This window comes from Homarus americanus, unplaced genomic scaffold (genome assembly GCF_018991925.1).
Source record: "Homarus americanus isolate GMGI-L3 unplaced genomic scaffold, GMGI_Hamer_2.0 scaffold26351, whole genome shotgun sequence".
NCBI classification, from domain to species: Eukaryota; Metazoa; Arthropoda; class Malacostraca; order Decapoda; family Nephropidae; genus Homarus; species Homarus americanus.
The window spans coordinates 2,742,499-2,761,321 of record NW_024724368.1 but is presented as its reverse complement, the minus strand read 5'-3'; the positions used below and the strand labels follow the sequence as shown (position 1 = coordinate 2,761,321).

The following is an 18,823-nucleotide window of genomic DNA, read 5'->3' as shown; positions in this document are numbered from 1 at the left end:
TTAATACACCCCTACAGTACTGTTTTTCATGGATAATTGAATGCAACTATATATTCCAAAAAGGAATGTAAGACAATTCCTGACTGGTATATTCCTTGCAAGGCATAAGTGTACAGTAAATCCCTAGGGGACAGGGCATCTTTTCATTTCAAATATGTACTGTACTATACATTTATAGTACAGTACTAAAAATCCATTACCCTTGACGTCCAAATGTACCGGTAGCCCTACATGTTGTAAGCGATTTACACACTTGTGTATGAGAATTTAAAGGAAATCAAAATGCCATTGTCAACTGCAACACATTTTAATTCATGTCTGATGTCCATTGACTGTTTATGACAAGTGTACCAAATGCACTTGTTTGGATTAGTCAAACTATACAATAGTTTTAATGAGTTAGGGAGAAAAACCTGTACAATTGTACTAAATAACCTTACAAAGTTTGCTCAGTTCATGTCTATCTGCTGTCAAAAATGGTATGGGTACTGCTATGTCAATTTAATACCTGTACCTGCATAGCAAATATAGTAAATTCAATTTTTTTCCAAAATGTATTCAAAATATTTGGATTAAATATTGCATCTGTTTTTACTGTATACTACAGTACTGTACACATCCTTACAATAGTGATTTGAACAAATTTAAAATTGTGCCTGTATTTCCAAACTCTTGAAATTCTAAAAAAAACACAGGATGATTTCTAAACCACATTAGTACAACATACTGTACACACTCTGTATACATTGCTATGCAAATAAAAAACTTGTACAGTTATGGAAATGTGTTCCTACACCCCCTGTGGTAACCTACAGCAAATCTATCCACAACTAATATCTATTCATTCATAAATAGTGATGCAGTACTACCCGTACTATTGCAATGTTGCCATTTGGAGACGAGAGTTATTCCAGGAGATGTAGGAACACATTTCCGCAACTGTAACATAATAAAGCATGAAACTTGGTGACGTTGTTAATAAAAATCATAATATTTGGTCCAGTTGAAGTACAAACTCACATATACGTACTTCCTTTGATTCGTTTACTATTGGATAAATATTTGGTATGGTGTTCTTTGTTTAACTGATGAGCAAAAATTAAAAGGTTTTAAAGTAACCGCATGTATATTTGTTTATCCTTACCCCAAAATTCTCATAAGGGTTATTGTGTTATACACATACAGTACGTTAAATATAACTGTCATTTAATTCAGCACTGTAATACACGCAGATGATTTTTTTAAACTTTTATTGCGTATGATTCATCTATCAAGTTATGATAGTACAGTACTGTGCAGTACTGTATATTACTACCTGTATACACATTACTAACCACAACTATCATTCTCTCGGCAAATTTACACTAATTATTCACATACACGTATGTACCAAAATTTCATTTATCCTTGGGCTAAGATTCACCTGTACACCACTGCACATCATGCTTTCCATCTTCTGCACATGCAATGCATCACAGGAAAACCAGATCTCTGGAGCCATGTACTGTACTGTAAAAATGCCTCCAGAACACCAGCCATTACTTGTGTACCATTCCTAGACTGTGTGTCTTAGCCAGTAGCCACTATACCTTACCTCTTGTCTGGGGAGCAAATATTAAAGCATAAATAAGAGAATAACTTTTAGAAGACTGGTTTGTCATCCCTAATAACATTCTAGGTCACCCTGTGCACCACAATGGCATGTATCCCAACGTTCAAGTCAGGCAATCTAACGTCACTTACTTCTTTGAAACAATGGGTCAGGGAGGGGTAACAATAATTATACTAATTCTATCTGAGGTAATCATTCATGCAGTGGCTTGATACCACTGAGGGCCCTACAACCCTCTGTTCAAGAGTACGCACAAAATCCTCCATGCCAGACTTTTTCTCATACAAAAAATAAGAGAATGTATTGGTGAGTAGAGTATAATGCTTAATACTGTACTGTTTTTTGTTTTTCAATACTATAACAGTACTTAATAATTAAATTACTAACAGTATATGTATGAAAACAATATACTGTAGTACAGAGTCATAATCAAAAGAGACTTCATTAAGGAAACCTATTTTTGTTTCTACGTATAGTGTACCATTATTTCTCTTATACATGTACTGTACCAGCCTTTTCTGGGGTTTTTATAGTAGTTCACACAACATTCCTACCCCAAATCTATTATCATATTTGAAAAAACTTTAGGATAATTTTCTTCGATTACAATACTGTCGGAAACGTATAATAACGGAGATAGCGCATGCCAAATCTTTCTCTATCTTATTCCATTAATCTTCCCTCATATGGTGAGAGTCTGGTTATGTAAAAACACTGTGAGTTAGGTTTGGTCAGGTTAGGTTAGGTCATCTATAAAAAGGTTAGGTTTATATGTTTTTCTTGTGTTTTTTGGTGCGTTTTGTACTGACTTGGCCATGATTTTTGACGGAAAATGATTGTTTCTCTACCCCGCCCAAAACTCCGGTTCCTAACAGGATCCCCTATCTTGTTGGGGGTAAAAGGAGCAATAAAAAATAAATAAATTTCCGACAGAAATCAAGGTCAGAACCAATCAAAAAAAAAAAAAATCACTAGAAAAACATAGTTTTAACTTTCTAACAGAGTTATGTGAACTACTATAAATTTACCCTTTTCTGTGGGTCACAACCCGATACAGTACAAATGAGGTCAACCTATAATTACATGAGTTAGTGATAAATGTTCAGTGTCATAAAATACGAATTTAATCTCTGGTATTTGGTAAATGTATGCATAATTCTCTACATGTTATAAGTTATATACTGTAGTTAATTTTCATTACCAACTATTAATGACATAGCCCCCTTCACTCACCTGACAGTAACACCCAAATTGAAGAACAAAATAGCATTCTTCAGGACTGGTGAGAGCACTGCCAGATTAAATGAAAGAACGAAATATCTGTCCAGATTACCGAGTAGATCCTACAGCATCCAGCGCTGGTCCACCCAACAACCCTCCATCTTGTGTGGTAGCCACTAATATCTGTCAGCTGCTTCCACTTTCCCATTGAATATATACTGTATATGAGAACTGAAGGATATCCCTCAAAGACCTAGAAAATGTACAGTACTGTACATATGAACAAGGGGGAAAGTTTGCAGCAATCATTGTGAGATCTCTGTTGTCCATAGCCCGCAAGATTCTCGGCCAAGTTCCCCTTAACAGATGCCTTCCCGAGCCAGAAAATTTCCTTTAGACTATCTTGCAGCACCACTGACATTTTCTTTACTGTCTACCAGATACACAAGAAGTGTAGAGAATAGCTCTGTGACCTGTACAGTGTACATGGCCTTTATTGATTCAGTCAACATGGAGGTCCTTAGTGGACACTCGGTTGTTTTGGCTGCCCCCTATAATTTATCAGAGACACAACTCCACAATGACATGCGCAGTAGTGTCCTACATAAAGGCACTCAATTGGAGTTCTCCCCTTTCCAAAGAAGGGTAAAACAAAGATTTTTTGGGGCTGCTATGGAAATATGCACCAGTACCTTACTGTAAATATGGTCCTACATGCTATCAAAACAGACCTGTTGCTATATTTAACCAAAACTTCTTTTAAATGCAAAATTAACCAACTAAACCAAACCTATCCAAACAAACTTAACTGAAATATAATCTATACTGTATATAGTTGCTGTACGGTATTAGGTTTGGTTATTCTATTAAACTCTAATGCAAACAAAGAAGTTCATGCAAAATACTGTACTGTATTCACTGTCTTATTATTACAGAGAACAGCAATTTAGCTTATGAATGATGACCATAGGTTATTAGTGTCAAATGTACAGCACTTCATTCTCCAAAAAATCCTTATGAATTTTGGATATGTTGAACTAATAAACTTCCGTGTTTACTAATCTGCAATACTGTATAAGATCAGAATATGCTATACTGTACTGTATTGTGATTTTTAATACTTCTAATTAATAGTTTTACCCTTTTCATTGTTTTTGATAAAGTAATTTTGACTTATTTATTATAATTTTGTTAATATCATAAAGTATAATCTTTCTGGAAGTTTTAAATTAGGCACAGGATATAGGTACAGCAGCCATATGTGAAACATAAATGTCTATTGATACAGCAACCTAATGCACATGCGTGGTGGGCAGACTAAACAATGATAGTTACCGTAATCGCCCTTAAGGAAAAAAATCATGCGATGACAGGATAAGGAGACCCAGCACGTGGACACGGAGAATATAATTCGGTCAAAACCTGTCAACAACAATTATTACACGTAAGTAAACATCATTTTGATATCACAATAATACAACTACATTGGGATATTCAGCACATTCCTTAACAAAGTGAACTTGACACAATAATACAATGGTGGGAATTCATGTATGCACTAATGTTCCATAAACAGACTTACGTGTTAGGGTCAAAGGAGAAATAGGGGTGTTCCCTGTACGGCTCCAAAGCGCTTACTGACCCTTAGAGCAGAGGGAACCACCGAGGCACTAGGCACCGTCTTGTCCTTATTAACAGATCGGCAAATTCCAGCGTCTCCCTTCTGTAAACACATGCCCGGCACCTTCACTCACTACCTCTCTCTCCACCTTCACGGGTCCGACTAATTACCCAAAAGTACCCAAATGTAGCCGCAATGAAGTCAAATAATGGTCCTACATGAATAAATCGGACTGCCAATCACTTCTCGACTGGTATTTGGTGTCACGAAGTCACAAAAAATTGGTAAACTTAATTTAATCTGAGTTAATAGATCAAGTGCATGTACCTAACCTAACACAACTCAGATTAAATTAAGTTTACCAATTTTTTGTGACTTTATGACACCAAATAATAATCGAGAAGTGATTCACAGCCCGATTTACGCTTGTACGACCATCATTTGACTTCATTGCGGCTACATTTGGGTAATTACTCGCTCCCTCGGTACATGCACGCGATCTATTAACTCAGATTAAAGTAAGTTTTCCAATTTTTTGTGACTTTGTGACACCAAATACTAGTCGAGAAGTGATTAGCAATCCGATTTATTCATGTAGGACCATTATTTGACTTCATTGCGGCTACATTTTGCTACATTTGGGTACATTTGGGTAATTAGTCGGACTGACCTTCATTACTCGGTAACCGCCGAAACTTAAATATCTACTGGTTCTTCTCATGGGCGGTAACAGTTACTAACCTAACCATTAACAACACTGTCCATCAATATGGCTGCTGTACCTACATCCACTATGTTTAATTTATCATTTATACCCCTTTTAAACACAACCCTTTTCAGGGAACACAGTATTACACGACTTAAATTTGTTATGATGTTATATGTACTACAATCACCCAATCAATTTACTGGTACCACTTATCAGCTTACTAGCCATTCAGGCAGTTGGTCTGTTCTTTGTTTTGACATTCATTGTCTAGTGTTAGTATAGGAGGAAACCAGAGTACCCGGAGAAAACCTTCAATGTTTGGTTGGGTCACACTGGTCAGCTCCCTTCTCACATCTGATCAAGGGGCTGAACCCAAGACAATCGTGAATGGCAAATGCATTAACTTTTCCCACTGTTAACTATAAAAACTATACATACCGGTAAAAGGTATTCTATTCTTGTCCCAAGGAATAAATAGATAAAGCCTCTCAGTTATGCTCAATGCATTATACTTATGACAGACAAAAGGATATCTATTCAGACAAAATCATCATATAGGTTTAACATGTACATGACTGTGTAGTCATACAAATAATGATAAACAATAACTTGATTTAACTGAGGATAGACCAATAAATATAACTAAAGCTATTCTCATTGAGGTGCTTAGATAATATTAAGTTTAAAAATCATTCATTTGAAAAATCACCATAGCTAGCTGGTCAACAGTGCCTGAATGTAGGTCAGTATTATGAATACCGTATTATGGTTCAGTAGACTATTTGTCAATATGAAAGAGATGTGGTAAAGAGGTTTAGCTGAACCTTGCACTGTCAATTGCCTAACTAACAAGATAACTGTTTAATTGTTTGATCCCAAGAGTCAGTCATAGGTGTTACACGTAGCTGAAAAATTACAACTTAAACGTCAATGCTTATGTAAGATTATTCTCAACAAAATGAAAAACCTTCAATACGTACGGTCTCCCACCACTGATGATGTCTCTCTCAAATTTTCTAACTACACTCCAAAGATTGCACTTGTTCACCGCTGTTGTAACACACAATAAGGGTCTGAAGATCCATCAATGTTTACATTTATTTAAAGTGTTGAAGACTACTACCATGTGGAGGTCATTCAGCTGTAGTATCACGTTATGACATATAAGGGATCCAACACCTAATGCTAAACACCCCCTTTCGTCCATGAACTTGAAATTAAAGAAAATGGGTAAGTTTTCTAACAAGTAGCTTCTGTAAAGTTAACTTGGCTATGTTTTATACTATTGTGCTGAATCAAAATCGTTCCTAAACATTATCAAACTATAACTGAATAATATTAACATTATATTTGTATCTTTAGTGGAGCTGTCATCAGGACCCAGTGTATTTGGGTCATTATCAGTGAGAACATGCTGCCTTGGTTTGAGTTTGATTTAACTGTCATATATTATATCTGCTTTGGTTAATAAATATATAAACACTTGGTCTATTCTTATCTTGTGTCAATATCGATTACGAAAAGTTCGGGAACATCTGCTTCCATTGGTAATCAAGTTGTTATAAGGGAAATACTCCGTTTAATATCGATAAAGAGTTTCGGAAACAACAACGCATCATCTCTTATAAATAGGTTCCATTAAGCATCGCGTCTCCTTAAAAGGTATTCAACTCTACTTCGGGTTGACTGGGAGCGACAATTCATGGTCATAAATTTTGTCTGCTAGAGTCTCAGTGTTTATTATATTATCCAAACATCTAACACTGACATGTATTAAGCTGTGCGATTTTCAGTGATTTATTAGGAATGTTGTAATCATGTCAAGCTTAAAGTTAGGTAAGTAAAGCATATTATTTGAAAGTGATATGTCTATGGCGTATTACTGGCGTTAAACGTGTCTAGACGGTAATTTTGAGGCGTGGGAAGATGCTGGTGTTTTTGTTGTCAGATGAATCACTCCACTCTGCTATTAGAGGTGTATGTTGCTTATTGTATTATTGTTTTTATACAATATTGTCACGATGTAATGTCTCTGGTCCCTTGAAATATGTAGAAGTTTGCTCACTTTTCTATATATGTTATGTGATTTACGTGTTAATCTTAGTTTAGTATATAGGGGGCGAATTTGACCTCTGGACATTATACTCGTGTACAGCAGCCCATTCATTCTTATATAGTCAGTAATGTTACGAGAAAATAATGATGACATCTGTAATGAATGAAATACACTGCTTGAGGAGATGTGGTGTGAGGTGATGCTTTGTCTTTATATAGAGATTTTAGGATTTTAAGTGTGTGTCATATTACTGGTGGAAGGTTGTGCTGTTAGCTGTATTGAAAACAGGATGATGCTTAATTTTATTCATAACAAAATTATAGTTAATTTTCCTGAAATTGTTTAAGACATGACAGTGACTCAGTAACTGGTGACACAATGAGGAATATGTTTAAGGAAGTGTAAAACCTAATTATCAGGGAAACCTTTATTGTTCCAGTCAGTCCACTCTTGGGATAGGTAAGGTTAGATTGGAATGATAAATTTTTTCCTTATAATTAAGTTTTACATTTGCATTCCAAAATTTTGTCAGCCATAAAGCCACTGCCTGAAAGCATTGACAAAATTGAGTGTTACTCATGAAATGCTGTGTTTCAGTACCGTAACTCGTTAATGAAGGCAAATAAAGGAAACAACAACATTGATCTTCAACGTTGGGCTACAAACAAAATTCAAATGAGTAAGTGATTAAAGGGACTTCATTATGTATTTTTTGGCACAAAATTCACAAATTTTACTTGTATGAACCATCAGATATCATTTAATTCGGATATTTTTCTCTAGGTATTTCCTTGATCAAGAAAATATGTCATAGTTTGGTAAATGTTAAGAACAGAGGCACCACTCTGCTGGGTTGTTTGGGGGTATTTTGTGTATAGACTACAATATTTGATACTTATATGTACCATGTAGGTAAGCGATCTGATGCTGGAACCATGAAAAAAAGGACATTAAACATGCTAAGGAAGGTTCAAGTAGGTAGTAGCCTCTGCACCATCAGCACTGTAACAGACTGACAAAGACCACGATCACAGAACTATATCCAGTTTTAGCAGGAATGAATAAGGTCCTTTTTCTAAAATTTGTTTTTTATTTGTCCATGGCTCCAACACCAGGTCCATTAACCACACGTACAAATAAGTAACACGTCTATACCACCTGTTTGATAGACGTAGCACATCACCTTTTAAGATGCCATTATGATGACTAAACTCTGAAACTTTTAACTAATCTTCATGATAAATCAATCTTTTGTACTTTTTTCCTTTTTCCAAGATGGTTCAGTAATGTATCATTATCAAAATTCCATAAAACCACTTGTATAGGTGTACCCGAGATACTAATATTTACCTACATTTATCATATTCTCCAAGTGACCGACTTTATAGACCTTATATATGACAATGATGTTCACTGTTAAGGAAGTCTAAAACATTTATTTTCAACTCATGAAAGGCAGTGACTTAAAAAACCAATGAACCAATGAAAAATACAAATGTACAAATTGAACAGTAAGCATAATTTTTTTCAAACCTACCAAGATTTTTGTTAAATGTTTGTCAGGATTAATTTTGGTAGAATAATTAATGTTTACTGTATCATCATGTTTCAATTTTGTATTCATCATTGTGTTGCTGTGTACAGAACTGTCACAGTCATTAAAATATTCGTTAACGTTTAACACTAGAATATCTAAGAAATTATTAGATTGGTACAGTAGCTGCCAGTGTTATACTATCTAGTACAGTACATTTGGATTTGATAATGCAACACAAGTTGTAATCAGACTAACTGTTTAGTTAACTGCTATTGTGCTCTTTTTTTGCTAATTTAGATCCATTGATTAAGAAGTATAGGTCTTTTAAGGTTGGATGCCAGATGTGAGGTTCAGGTGCCATTGTCTTATGTCGGATGATGATCTCCGTTGCTGGCACATACTTGAGATGCTATAAGGAATACAACTGGCATAGCTTATTCAAGATAAGCAATGTTGTTTGATTATGGCTTCTAATTTTTGCTTGGTATAGTTAGCTATTGATAATATCTTCTCCTTAATTCTTGCTGTAGTTTACATAATGCTAGGACTGCCAGCTAAACGTTTTTATCATGGATTAACCAAAGACAAAACTGCTGTTCACTGAATCAGATTTTCAATTTTATGGAGGCCCAAACTTAGATATTTTTTAATACAGTAATTAGATTGCAGATCATTTGGTGATGCTTTTAGATATATACAGGTATTAATGTGTTGGGTTATGGTACGTTAGCTCAGTCATATAATATTCACTGTGTCTTAGATATTATACCGTACGTTATAGCTATACAGTAGTGCTCTTGAGATTCAACCAAGACCTTATACAGTAGTTCTCATTTATTCACCTTTACCTTCCTGTTTGTTACTCTGAAAAAAGATTGGAAAACCCTTCTTGCAGCCTACCCAGGAGAGAATTGAACCTCACATTACAGAATTGTAGTGCTATTGACTATTTTATTATAAAGTTGAAACAGCAATCACATGAGAAACTTTAAACCAGTTTGGAAAAGGTGGAGGAGGTGTTCTGTAGGAATTATTTACTCGCCTCATATTGAAATAAATTCCAGCACTAAAAATTATAGTAAAAGTTGCATTGGTCTTGGAGTCAAGCCTCCACTCTGGTTTAAACAAATTGTTTTTTAGATATGCCCAGAAAGGCACACAATAAACCCAAATAATTAGTACTGTACTCAATAGTGTGATAATAATGTGTAACACGGAAAATCTGGCCAAGAAAGTAATTAAACATGGGTATTTGTATAGGGATGTAAGAAATTGCCACTGAAAATTAAATAAAAATCTGAACAAATACATGAAAATTAATGAAAGAATGTTCATTATCCCAAGTCATTATTTTCTAGAGGAAGAGAATGCTTTCCCATTAAAACAAAGAAGGTAACACTGACAGTTATGATGACATTTTTTGAACCTCAAACAGGGAAGGAGAAAATGACAGAACTCAAGGTCTGTGTAGAAGAGCAAGTAACTCACTGTGACATAAGTGCAGTAGAGTCACTGTGGTTGAGCATATCTTATATGAAACTACAGTATTATGACAACAGTGTGTTAGTTACAGCTACAAATCTGATTTTTAGAAGACTTCAGTCAATATGTATTGGCTCAGGGCAACACTCAAAATTTGACATACAGTACTGGGTATTCATGAGAAAAATGGGGGGAAAATGTCCCAATAATCATTCACAAATTCAGATTTGAGGAAAATATTCCACAGAGCATAAAGCTATGTAAAGGCTGAGAGGACATAGAGGAAAGTTAGCACTTTGGAGCCTGAAGCATGAATACTGTTATAGAAGTAGCAAACTTTTAGAGACTCAATATAATGAAAAAAGCAAGAACCCTTATCCAAAGAGACACTCTGGGTAAGTCATACATTACAAACATATGAGGCACTGTATAGATTTAAGAAACCCACACACTAGGTTAAAATGGGCATACTGTATAGAAAATTCCTTTGTATTGGATAAAGCAACTGGTATTGGACTTGGGTTGTAACTTGCTCATAAACCCTAGTTTGACTGGGCACATACCATACAAGTAGCCCTTTGTGGAGCATTATTTATTGATCCAGTAGAACAAGTGTCCTTGCCTCTAGATTGCAGATAGCATCCTAGACTTATATAGCCTATAAGAGAAGTTTCCATGGGAGAAACTACATTCTCTTTAGTTCTACAGTACTATGGCTGACTGAAACTTGCTACCTATTTGTGATTAAACAATGAAATTGTTCAGTAAATTTCATTATGGTTTTCGATTTAAGAATTAGTGTTATTAATTACATGAGGATACAGTAAAACCTCTCCAATTAAAACAATTACGGTACTGTACTGTGCAGTAGCTCCAAGTTGTTGATGATTCAGTTTATTCAAATTGTTTTGTAAATTATTAAACCACAATTTAAGGACCCTGAATCTACAGTAATTGTGTTCATATTTTGTACATGCAGTACAATACTACGAAGTCCATGTATAGAAGAATTTACTGTGTGGTACATACTGGACAATAATTTTTTTTTATTCTGTAAGTCAGAGATACTGAACTGTACAGTACAGGTACTGTACGTATTTGGATACGTAAAAAGGTGATGATGGTTATAAAAGAAATAGGACAAAGGTACAGACCGGTATACAGTTTCTAGAAAAGAACAGTTTCTGTGTCAACGTTATTTTAACATTTCGCTTGGTTTTCATACACTATACTGTACAATATATTTGAACTCTTGAAAAGTACAGTATTAATATTCAGGGTTCCAAACAGAGGACAGTGAGGCTTTTATCTAAGACCAATACAGTACAGTACAATACCCTGGTAATTATCTGAGTAAGATTATATATAGGACCTCCCAAAATAACTAAAGGTGTATTGTGGGTGAAAATACATTTATATTTTTTAATGGTGTAATTCTTAACACTTGAAATAATACTGATGCTGTAGATTGCTTCTTGTGTATAAGTTATAATGTTAACTGACGTATTATCTGTGTGCCTGTAGTATTTTTTACATTTTGGTGGTGATTCTTTGACTAACATTGCTTATTATTTCTGTGACTTGAAGAGTGAGGAAAAGGGTTAAGCAGTCGTGTGTGTGTGTGTGTGTGTGTGTGTGTGTGTGTGTGTGTGTGTGTGCAGTACTGTATTTCCTATTTCTGCCAGTATAAAAGGTTTGAAATTTTTGAATATGTTCATTGATGTTAGACATTAATTGACTCTTCAAATATGGGACTGACTGAGGTAATCTAAGTTTGAAGGTTCAGGGATACACTCTTTATTTTCTAACTGCTTTTATTTCATCAGTAATTCATCACCTTACCACACTTTGGGGCCCTCTGCTTTCTGGTGTCCTGTTGTTTGCTTTACTCTTCTTCCACCTGTTGTTTTGTAAAGCATGTTGTTAAACCACGAATCAGTTCTTTGGCAGTTTTTGTGAATTTAAGGTTTGATTTTGGACACTAGAATGCAGTGCATTTTTAATGGACTATAACAAACACATTTTGAGTTTCTGTGTGGCGGTTATGTTTTTCATACATATACTGTACAGTATTGATAAATTTAAGATGCCAAAAATTTTATGTTTAAATTAAGTTTTATATGATTTTCTAAACATTATATGCAGGTACTGTACTGTATGTTGTATCTGAAGGTCTGAATATCTTTGTATTAATGATCACTTGAACTGGTATGTTTCTGTTCTAATAGTCAAAGTGGGCTGTTCAGTTCAAATCTTTTAAGAGCACAGTAATTAAACACAACCAGGGACTTTTTGGGAGACCTTTGAGATTTATATACAGGTACTGTACAGTACAGTACCTACAGTATATAGTATTCACAAATTAAGGTAATGTCTGTGAATTTCATCGGAAATAATGTGCTAAGTAGCTGATGGCACTGTATTGTGAGAAATTAGTCAATGATCCCAATAAGGACTTTAGTAATGCAGTTTAATTATTATTATTTTTGGCCATTATTTATTAATCTGTCGTGTCAAACAGAATGTTGCTGGGTTACATAATATGTGTACCATACAAGGTTTTATACCACATAATGTTGTAACGTGTTAAAGGTCTACATCATGTACCTATGTGCAAGATTTAGTTTCGAAAAAAATAGATCAGTTATATTCACTATGCACATTTTTTTAAATGTATTATAGCTACTGTACATGGTTATTAACGTAACTGATATTTAATATTAACTTATTGATTTTTAGGTTTTGGGTTGCTGTAAAGTACAGTATACAGTTTGTAAAACTGTTTCAATAACTGAGTTTGAATTCACTTTGCTCTTGGTTTTAGGCATACACATACCTCTACAGGTACTTTCAGGCTACAGCCTGTTAGTTGTATTTGTTTTCCCTTGTGGCAGGCAAGTCTGTGGGTGAGGACTGCTGGGTGACAGCGAAATATGACTATTCAGCCCAGGGCAGCCATGAACTGGACCTCAGGAAAAGTGAACGGCTGCTACTCCTTGATGACTCCAAACACTGGTGGCGGGTTATGAACAATCGCAACCAAGCTGGCTATGTCCCCTCCAACTATGTCAAGAAGGAGAAGCCATCCATTTTCGATAGGTAAGTGTTATCGTCTGCCTCTCGGAGAGGACACCGTCTTTCAGAAGGTAAGTTCAGTAGTGGAGGTGAGGACTTGGGCACCATAACACAGGTGAGTCCAGTTGAAGAGTTGTTTTGAATCTTATTTACAGTGTACATGAACTGTACATCAGTGTGTTTGTGCAACTACTTACAATATGATTTTGGAATACCAGTTAATCCTGAGTACTGTAATTGTAAGCTATCATTTTGATTGGCATAGTAAGAGTCCCATCCAGCGGTTTGGAATTTTACTCATCTGCATCATAAAATTAGATAACACATGAACAAAATGACTGAATCATGACTCTTACCACTGTTAAATAAGTCTTTTGCTGTGTTACGCCCATTACATAAGAACATAAGAAAATAAGGAGTCTGCAATAGGCCGGTTGGCCTGTGCATGGCAGCTCCTGTCAAGAGTTACTACCACTCTCTATCATTCATGGATTTATCCAGCCTCCTTTTGAAACTTTCCAGCACTTACAGCAAAGTTGCTAAGCTTGTTCCACTCGTCCACCACCCTATTTGTGAACCAGTTCCTTCCTATCTCCCTCCTAAACCTAAACTTATCCAACTTAAATCCGTTGCTCCGAGTCCTATCCTGCTCGGATATTATAAGAACTTTATCTATATCCCCTTTATTGATTCCTTTCACCCACTTAAATACTTCTATCATACTCCCCACACTCTTCGTCTTTCAAGACCCCAAATGTGGTCTACTGCTGTCGCTTCTCATATTCATGTATCAAAAACCTTTACTGAAACTGCTTAAATATCTCTACAGAAGATATTATTAATTAAGAGACATTTAGTCATCCTATGAAGGAGTGAGGGTGGGAGGGTGGTTGTAGTGGTGGGAGGGAGGATGCTGGTGATGATGAGAAGGAAGATGCTGGTGGTGTGGAGAGGTAGGACAGCGGTGGTGATGGGAGGGAGAATAGTAGTGATGAAGAGTTGGAGGAAGTGTTGGTGAGAGGGTGGTGATGGAGGTAACAGCGGAAATAATAGGGATGATGTTGAGAGGGAGGATGGGGATGATGATGATGAGAGGGAGGATGGGGGTGGAGAAGGGATAGTGTATCATTAAAGCATTGGGTGACAGTGGAACGAGCAGTCAAGGACACGAGAGTTATACAATGCTGGGTAGGGAGTCATGTGAATAATGTTGGAATTTTTCTCGTGTAGTTATTAAACCAGACTAATGTTTTCCCAGGAAGTTTACAGATTTTGATGTGGCTTTAAAAGTGATTGAACAAAGGTTTGAAGTTGTTAAATATTGTTAACAACATTCTATTTTATTGTTTGTGGACAAAACTTTGTTTTTTCTAGTACAGTATTGTACAGTAGTTGATTTTGGTGATCACATGATTATGGTAATTTTGAGAAAATGTGGGAAGAAAGATATTGAAATTAAAGGCAATATGAAAATTACATTTTAATTCGTGGGGTTGTTAAATTCTGTACACACTGTAATACGTGTGTATATCACTGACAAACACATTACGGTATCTATTGGAGTAACCTTTATTCTACTTACAGTATAAGTACCGTATGTGACAGTTGAAAACAATGTACAAAATATGTATCATTATTGTAGGTTAAAATACAGTACAATACCTTTGTTCTTTAACGTGGTTAGAGAGGTGGTGCTCTGTACATATGGACTGAGAGAGTAATGTTTGCAATGATTAAAGGGAAAGTGGGATTTGAAAAATGCTTGGGTGAACTAAAGTTGTAGTGGGTACAAAAGTTAAATATTTGGGTAGTGTATTCAGAGAGGATGGTGGAATGGAACCTAAAATATCAAAGGGAATTTTGAAAGCCTGTCAGATTTGTGGAAGTAAGGAGAGTGTTTACAGAAAAAATGTAAATGGGAGATTGGTAGAACGTTTCGAGAAACACACAGTACTTTCTTTAATCTTAATAAATTAGTAAACTGTAATGTACTGTATATCTTGCTTTACGCCTGGATTTGAGTTTATCTGGACTGTCGCTAGATCTGATATTAAATTCAGTGGGAATGTGGCTCTGAATCAAGTCTCACAGTGAATGCTTACACCACAGTGGGGGCACACAACAGCTGTATCAGTTTATCATGCCAGTACCACCCACACTCTCCCACAGCTGCATTGCCCACTATAAACCTTCTGTATGTTTAAGAGATACCCAACATGTTTTTCCCTGTTTATTTTATGTTTATGCACCTCAGTTTAAGTAGCTGCCTGGGAGACACACCACAGTTAAAGTACAGTAGCTGCCTGGGAGACACACCACAGTTAAAGTACAGTAGCTGCCTGGGAGACACGCCACAGTTAAAGTACAGTAGCTGCCTGGGAGACACACCACAGTTAAAGTACAGTAGCTGCCTGGGAGACACACCACAGTTAAAGTACAGTAGCTGCCTGGGAGACACACCACAGTTAAAGTGCAGTAGCTGCCTGGGGACACACCACAGTTAAAGTACAGTAGCTGCCTGGGAGACACACACACCAGTTAAAGTACAGTAGCTGCCTGGGAGACACACCACAGTTAAAGTACAGTAGCTGCCTGGGAGACGCCACAGTTAAAGTACAGTGCCTGGGAGACACACCACAGTTAAAGTACAGTAGCTGCCTGGAGACACGCCACAGTTAAAGTACAGTAGCTGCCTGGGAGACACACCAGTTAAAGTACAGTAGCTGCCTGGGAGACACACCACAGTTAAAGTACAGTAGCTGCCTGGGAGACAGTTAAAATTACAGTAGCTGCCTGGGAGACACACCACAGTTAAAAAGTACAGTAGCTGCCTGGGAGACACACACACCACAGTTAAAAGTACAGTAGCTGCCTGGGAGACACCACAGTTAAGTACAGTAGCTGCCTGGGTTAGTACACACCACAGTTAAAGTACAGTAGCTGCCTGGGAGACACACCACAGTTAAAGTACAGTAGCTGCCTGGGAGACACACCACAGTTAAAGTACAGTAGCTGCCTGGGAGACACACCACAGTTAAAGTACAGTAGCTGCCTGGGAGACACACCACAGTTAAAGTACAGTAGCTGCCTGGGAGACACACCACAGTTAAAGTACAGTAGCTGCCTGGGAGACACACCACAGTTAAAGTACAGTAGCTGCCTGGGAGACACACCACAGTTAAAGTACAGTAGCTGCCTGGGAGACACACCACCAGTTAAAAAGTACAGTAGCTGCCTGGGAGACACACCACAGTTAAAGTACAGTAGCTGCCTGGGAGACACACCACCACTGTTAATATTTAAGGTTTTATTGTGTGTGTGTGTGTGCCTGCGTGTGTGTGTGCCTGCCCTGCGTGTGTGTGTGTGTGTGGCTGCGTGCGTGTGTGTGTGTGTGTGTGCCTGCGTGTGTGTTGCTTCATCTCGAATTCGTTTGGTTCCGGAAATGTCTGATTACCGCACACGTCAGGACACCAGTAGGTTGGGATTTAAGTGGTTACATTATAACTATTTATTCCTGCAGTTCCTTGACAACATTCTTATACGCAGATAACCATCCCAAGTGTGTGTGTGTGTGAGAGAGAGAGAGAGCGCAAGCTTTTCCTTGTCTGGAGTATTATATTAAAACCCGAAAAATATTAGGTGCGCGATCTGTCTGCATCTAATGACAAAAAAAAATTATGTTAAATATTGTAAAAATGAAGGCAGTGACATAACCCGGTGTGCCTCACTCCACCAGTCAGTGAACCGGGTGTAAATGGTTGCTAGGTGAGGTGAGGTGAACATACAGTGGGCAGAGCTCACTTTCACGCGTGAGAGATTTATCTTATTGGGGTTTATTTTAAAGAATATCCTGGTGAATCGTAAAATATTGGTTCATTGTTCTTAAGAAAATAATTAAATATACTTGTCAGATGTAAATTGAACAATAGGATGAAGAAGGTATGTGGGTGACAATTTGAGGCTGTTAAAACTCGACAAATTCTTGAGGTGCCGTATTTCGCTCTCAAGTCTAGGCGCGAAAAATAAGTCAACTGTGTGTGTGAATATAACAAGAATTGCATAAAAGAGTTTGGGTGTGTAGTGGTTGGCGGAAAAGTCACTTCGTTTTTTTTTTTTTGTCTCTTGCCCAACGTGGTGCAGGGTGCGTTGAAGGGAGGAGGTGCAGGGTGCGTTGAAGGGAGGAGTTGCAGTGTTAGTCAGCCCATCCAGCGTGAAGGCCAGCGACTTAACACCAAGTAAACAACTCAGGAAGTGTGTGTGTGAGATGTATTTAGTTTTTCATTGTTTTCCGTGTCAAAATAAATGTTTTTAGTCGTCATAGTCGTGTTTTAAAGAAGGTATACTGGAAATAAATAAAAACATCGTATCCGTGTATTAGGGTTTTACGACGTGTGGGAGAGAATTGATTGTTGATTGTTTGTGACAGTTGAGTTGCCACAAATCTGTTAGTTTATAAACTGTAGTGTGCTGACTGTTATGGTATGGAATGCTTCTGTTTGTGAAGGCTCTTTGATCAAGGACACAGATGGTTGCGGTTAGTTTGTGTGTGTGTGTGTGTAAATGACCAGCACAAAGACCTATCTCTAGTGTGTCGATGTGTAACTATTATTCTTCTCCACACAAATACAATATTATGAGGAAAGTTTATGTCTTGGCGCGCCTCTAGATAGTCGTGCAAGTTATCCGACCCACAGCTTCGAGTTGGCGTCCCTAAGTTATAAGTCCATGAACCTGTTGTGGCGGTAGAGGCGAGCTTTATAAAATCAGTAATTACTCGGACTTAAATATTTGTTTGGCCATTTGCGCTTGTTGTTTGTTACCTCATAGTTTACAGTTGTTAGTGATCTTAACGACGATGTCTCTGTCTGTCTGTCTTTAATCGTGGAATGGTGGAGTGTTGATGCGTCAGTGTTTGGCTATCCCTACCATTACCCACGGCCATTAACGTTAGTCTGTCAGGCTTTACACACAAAAGGGGTCAGGCCCCACCGTGTTGGCTAGTGACTGCTCTCCTGGTGAGTTCCATAACTGACCTAGTACAGTATTAAGGAGAAGAGGTTCATCATCACTGAATGTTAGCAACTTTAGTGCGATATAATTAGGTCTGGTGTAAACATCAGGGTGGAAGTAATAACATGGCCGGGCCCAGAGACGAGTGCCTGTTTATACTCACAAATACGACCAAGAGAAGTAAATAGTTGGCAGTACACAAAACCACATATAGTACTTGTATAATTGGGCGACATTATCCCCTCTCCCTCCTGTCTTCAACCACCTCCCTCTCGGTGCCTGCCTGGTGGAGCCATATTTTACCCTCAGTCTGGGGTGCACACCTCTCTCTCTCCCCCTCGCCACATTTAATACACTAGACAGCCTGGTGCCTTTTGTGGTTGGCTACAGGAAGTGTAGTGTATCATAATTATCATCATCCATCATTGTGCCATTGTTATTGAATGTTTTCCATTGATGGTGAACTTTTTGAAAATGTCATGCAGTTTATTATAAAGTTA

At 37.2% G+C, this 18,823-nt stretch overlaps 1 protein-coding gene and 1 long non-coding RNA gene across 5 annotated transcripts in view; one reads left to right on the top strand and one right to left on the bottom strand.

The window, feature by feature from the left end:
• Positions 1–291: 291 nt before the first annotated feature.
• LOC121864148 lies at positions 292–6,297 on the bottom strand. The gene is made up of 3 exons (XR_006088556.1): positions 6,144–6,297; positions 4,416–4,556; positions 292–4,255 (listed from the first exon to the last, which is right to left on the bottom strand). It is a non-coding gene; the product is annotated as an uncharacterized LOC121864148 (long non-coding RNA).
• Positions 6,298–6,880: 583 nt separating this feature from the next.
• Positions 6,881–18,823, top strand: part of LOC121864147 (cytoplasmic protein NCK1-like) — an 85,271-nt gene continuing 73,328 nt past the window's right edge. For 2 of the 4 annotated variants that reach the window (XM_042363102.1, XM_042363101.1), the window contains exons 1-3: positions 6,886–6,999; positions 7,817–7,898; positions 13,133–13,337. In XM_042363102.1, the coding sequence (XP_042219036.1) occupies positions 7,832–7,898; positions 13,133–13,337 (272 nt within the window). In that variant the 5' untranslated portion in view covers positions 6,886–6,999; positions 7,817–7,831. Of the gene's footprint in view, positions 7,000–7,816; positions 7,899–9,075; positions 9,241–13,132; positions 13,338–18,823 lie in introns of those variants that run through there. The other 2 variants (XM_042363104.1, XM_042363103.1) reach the window with 2 other exon arrangements.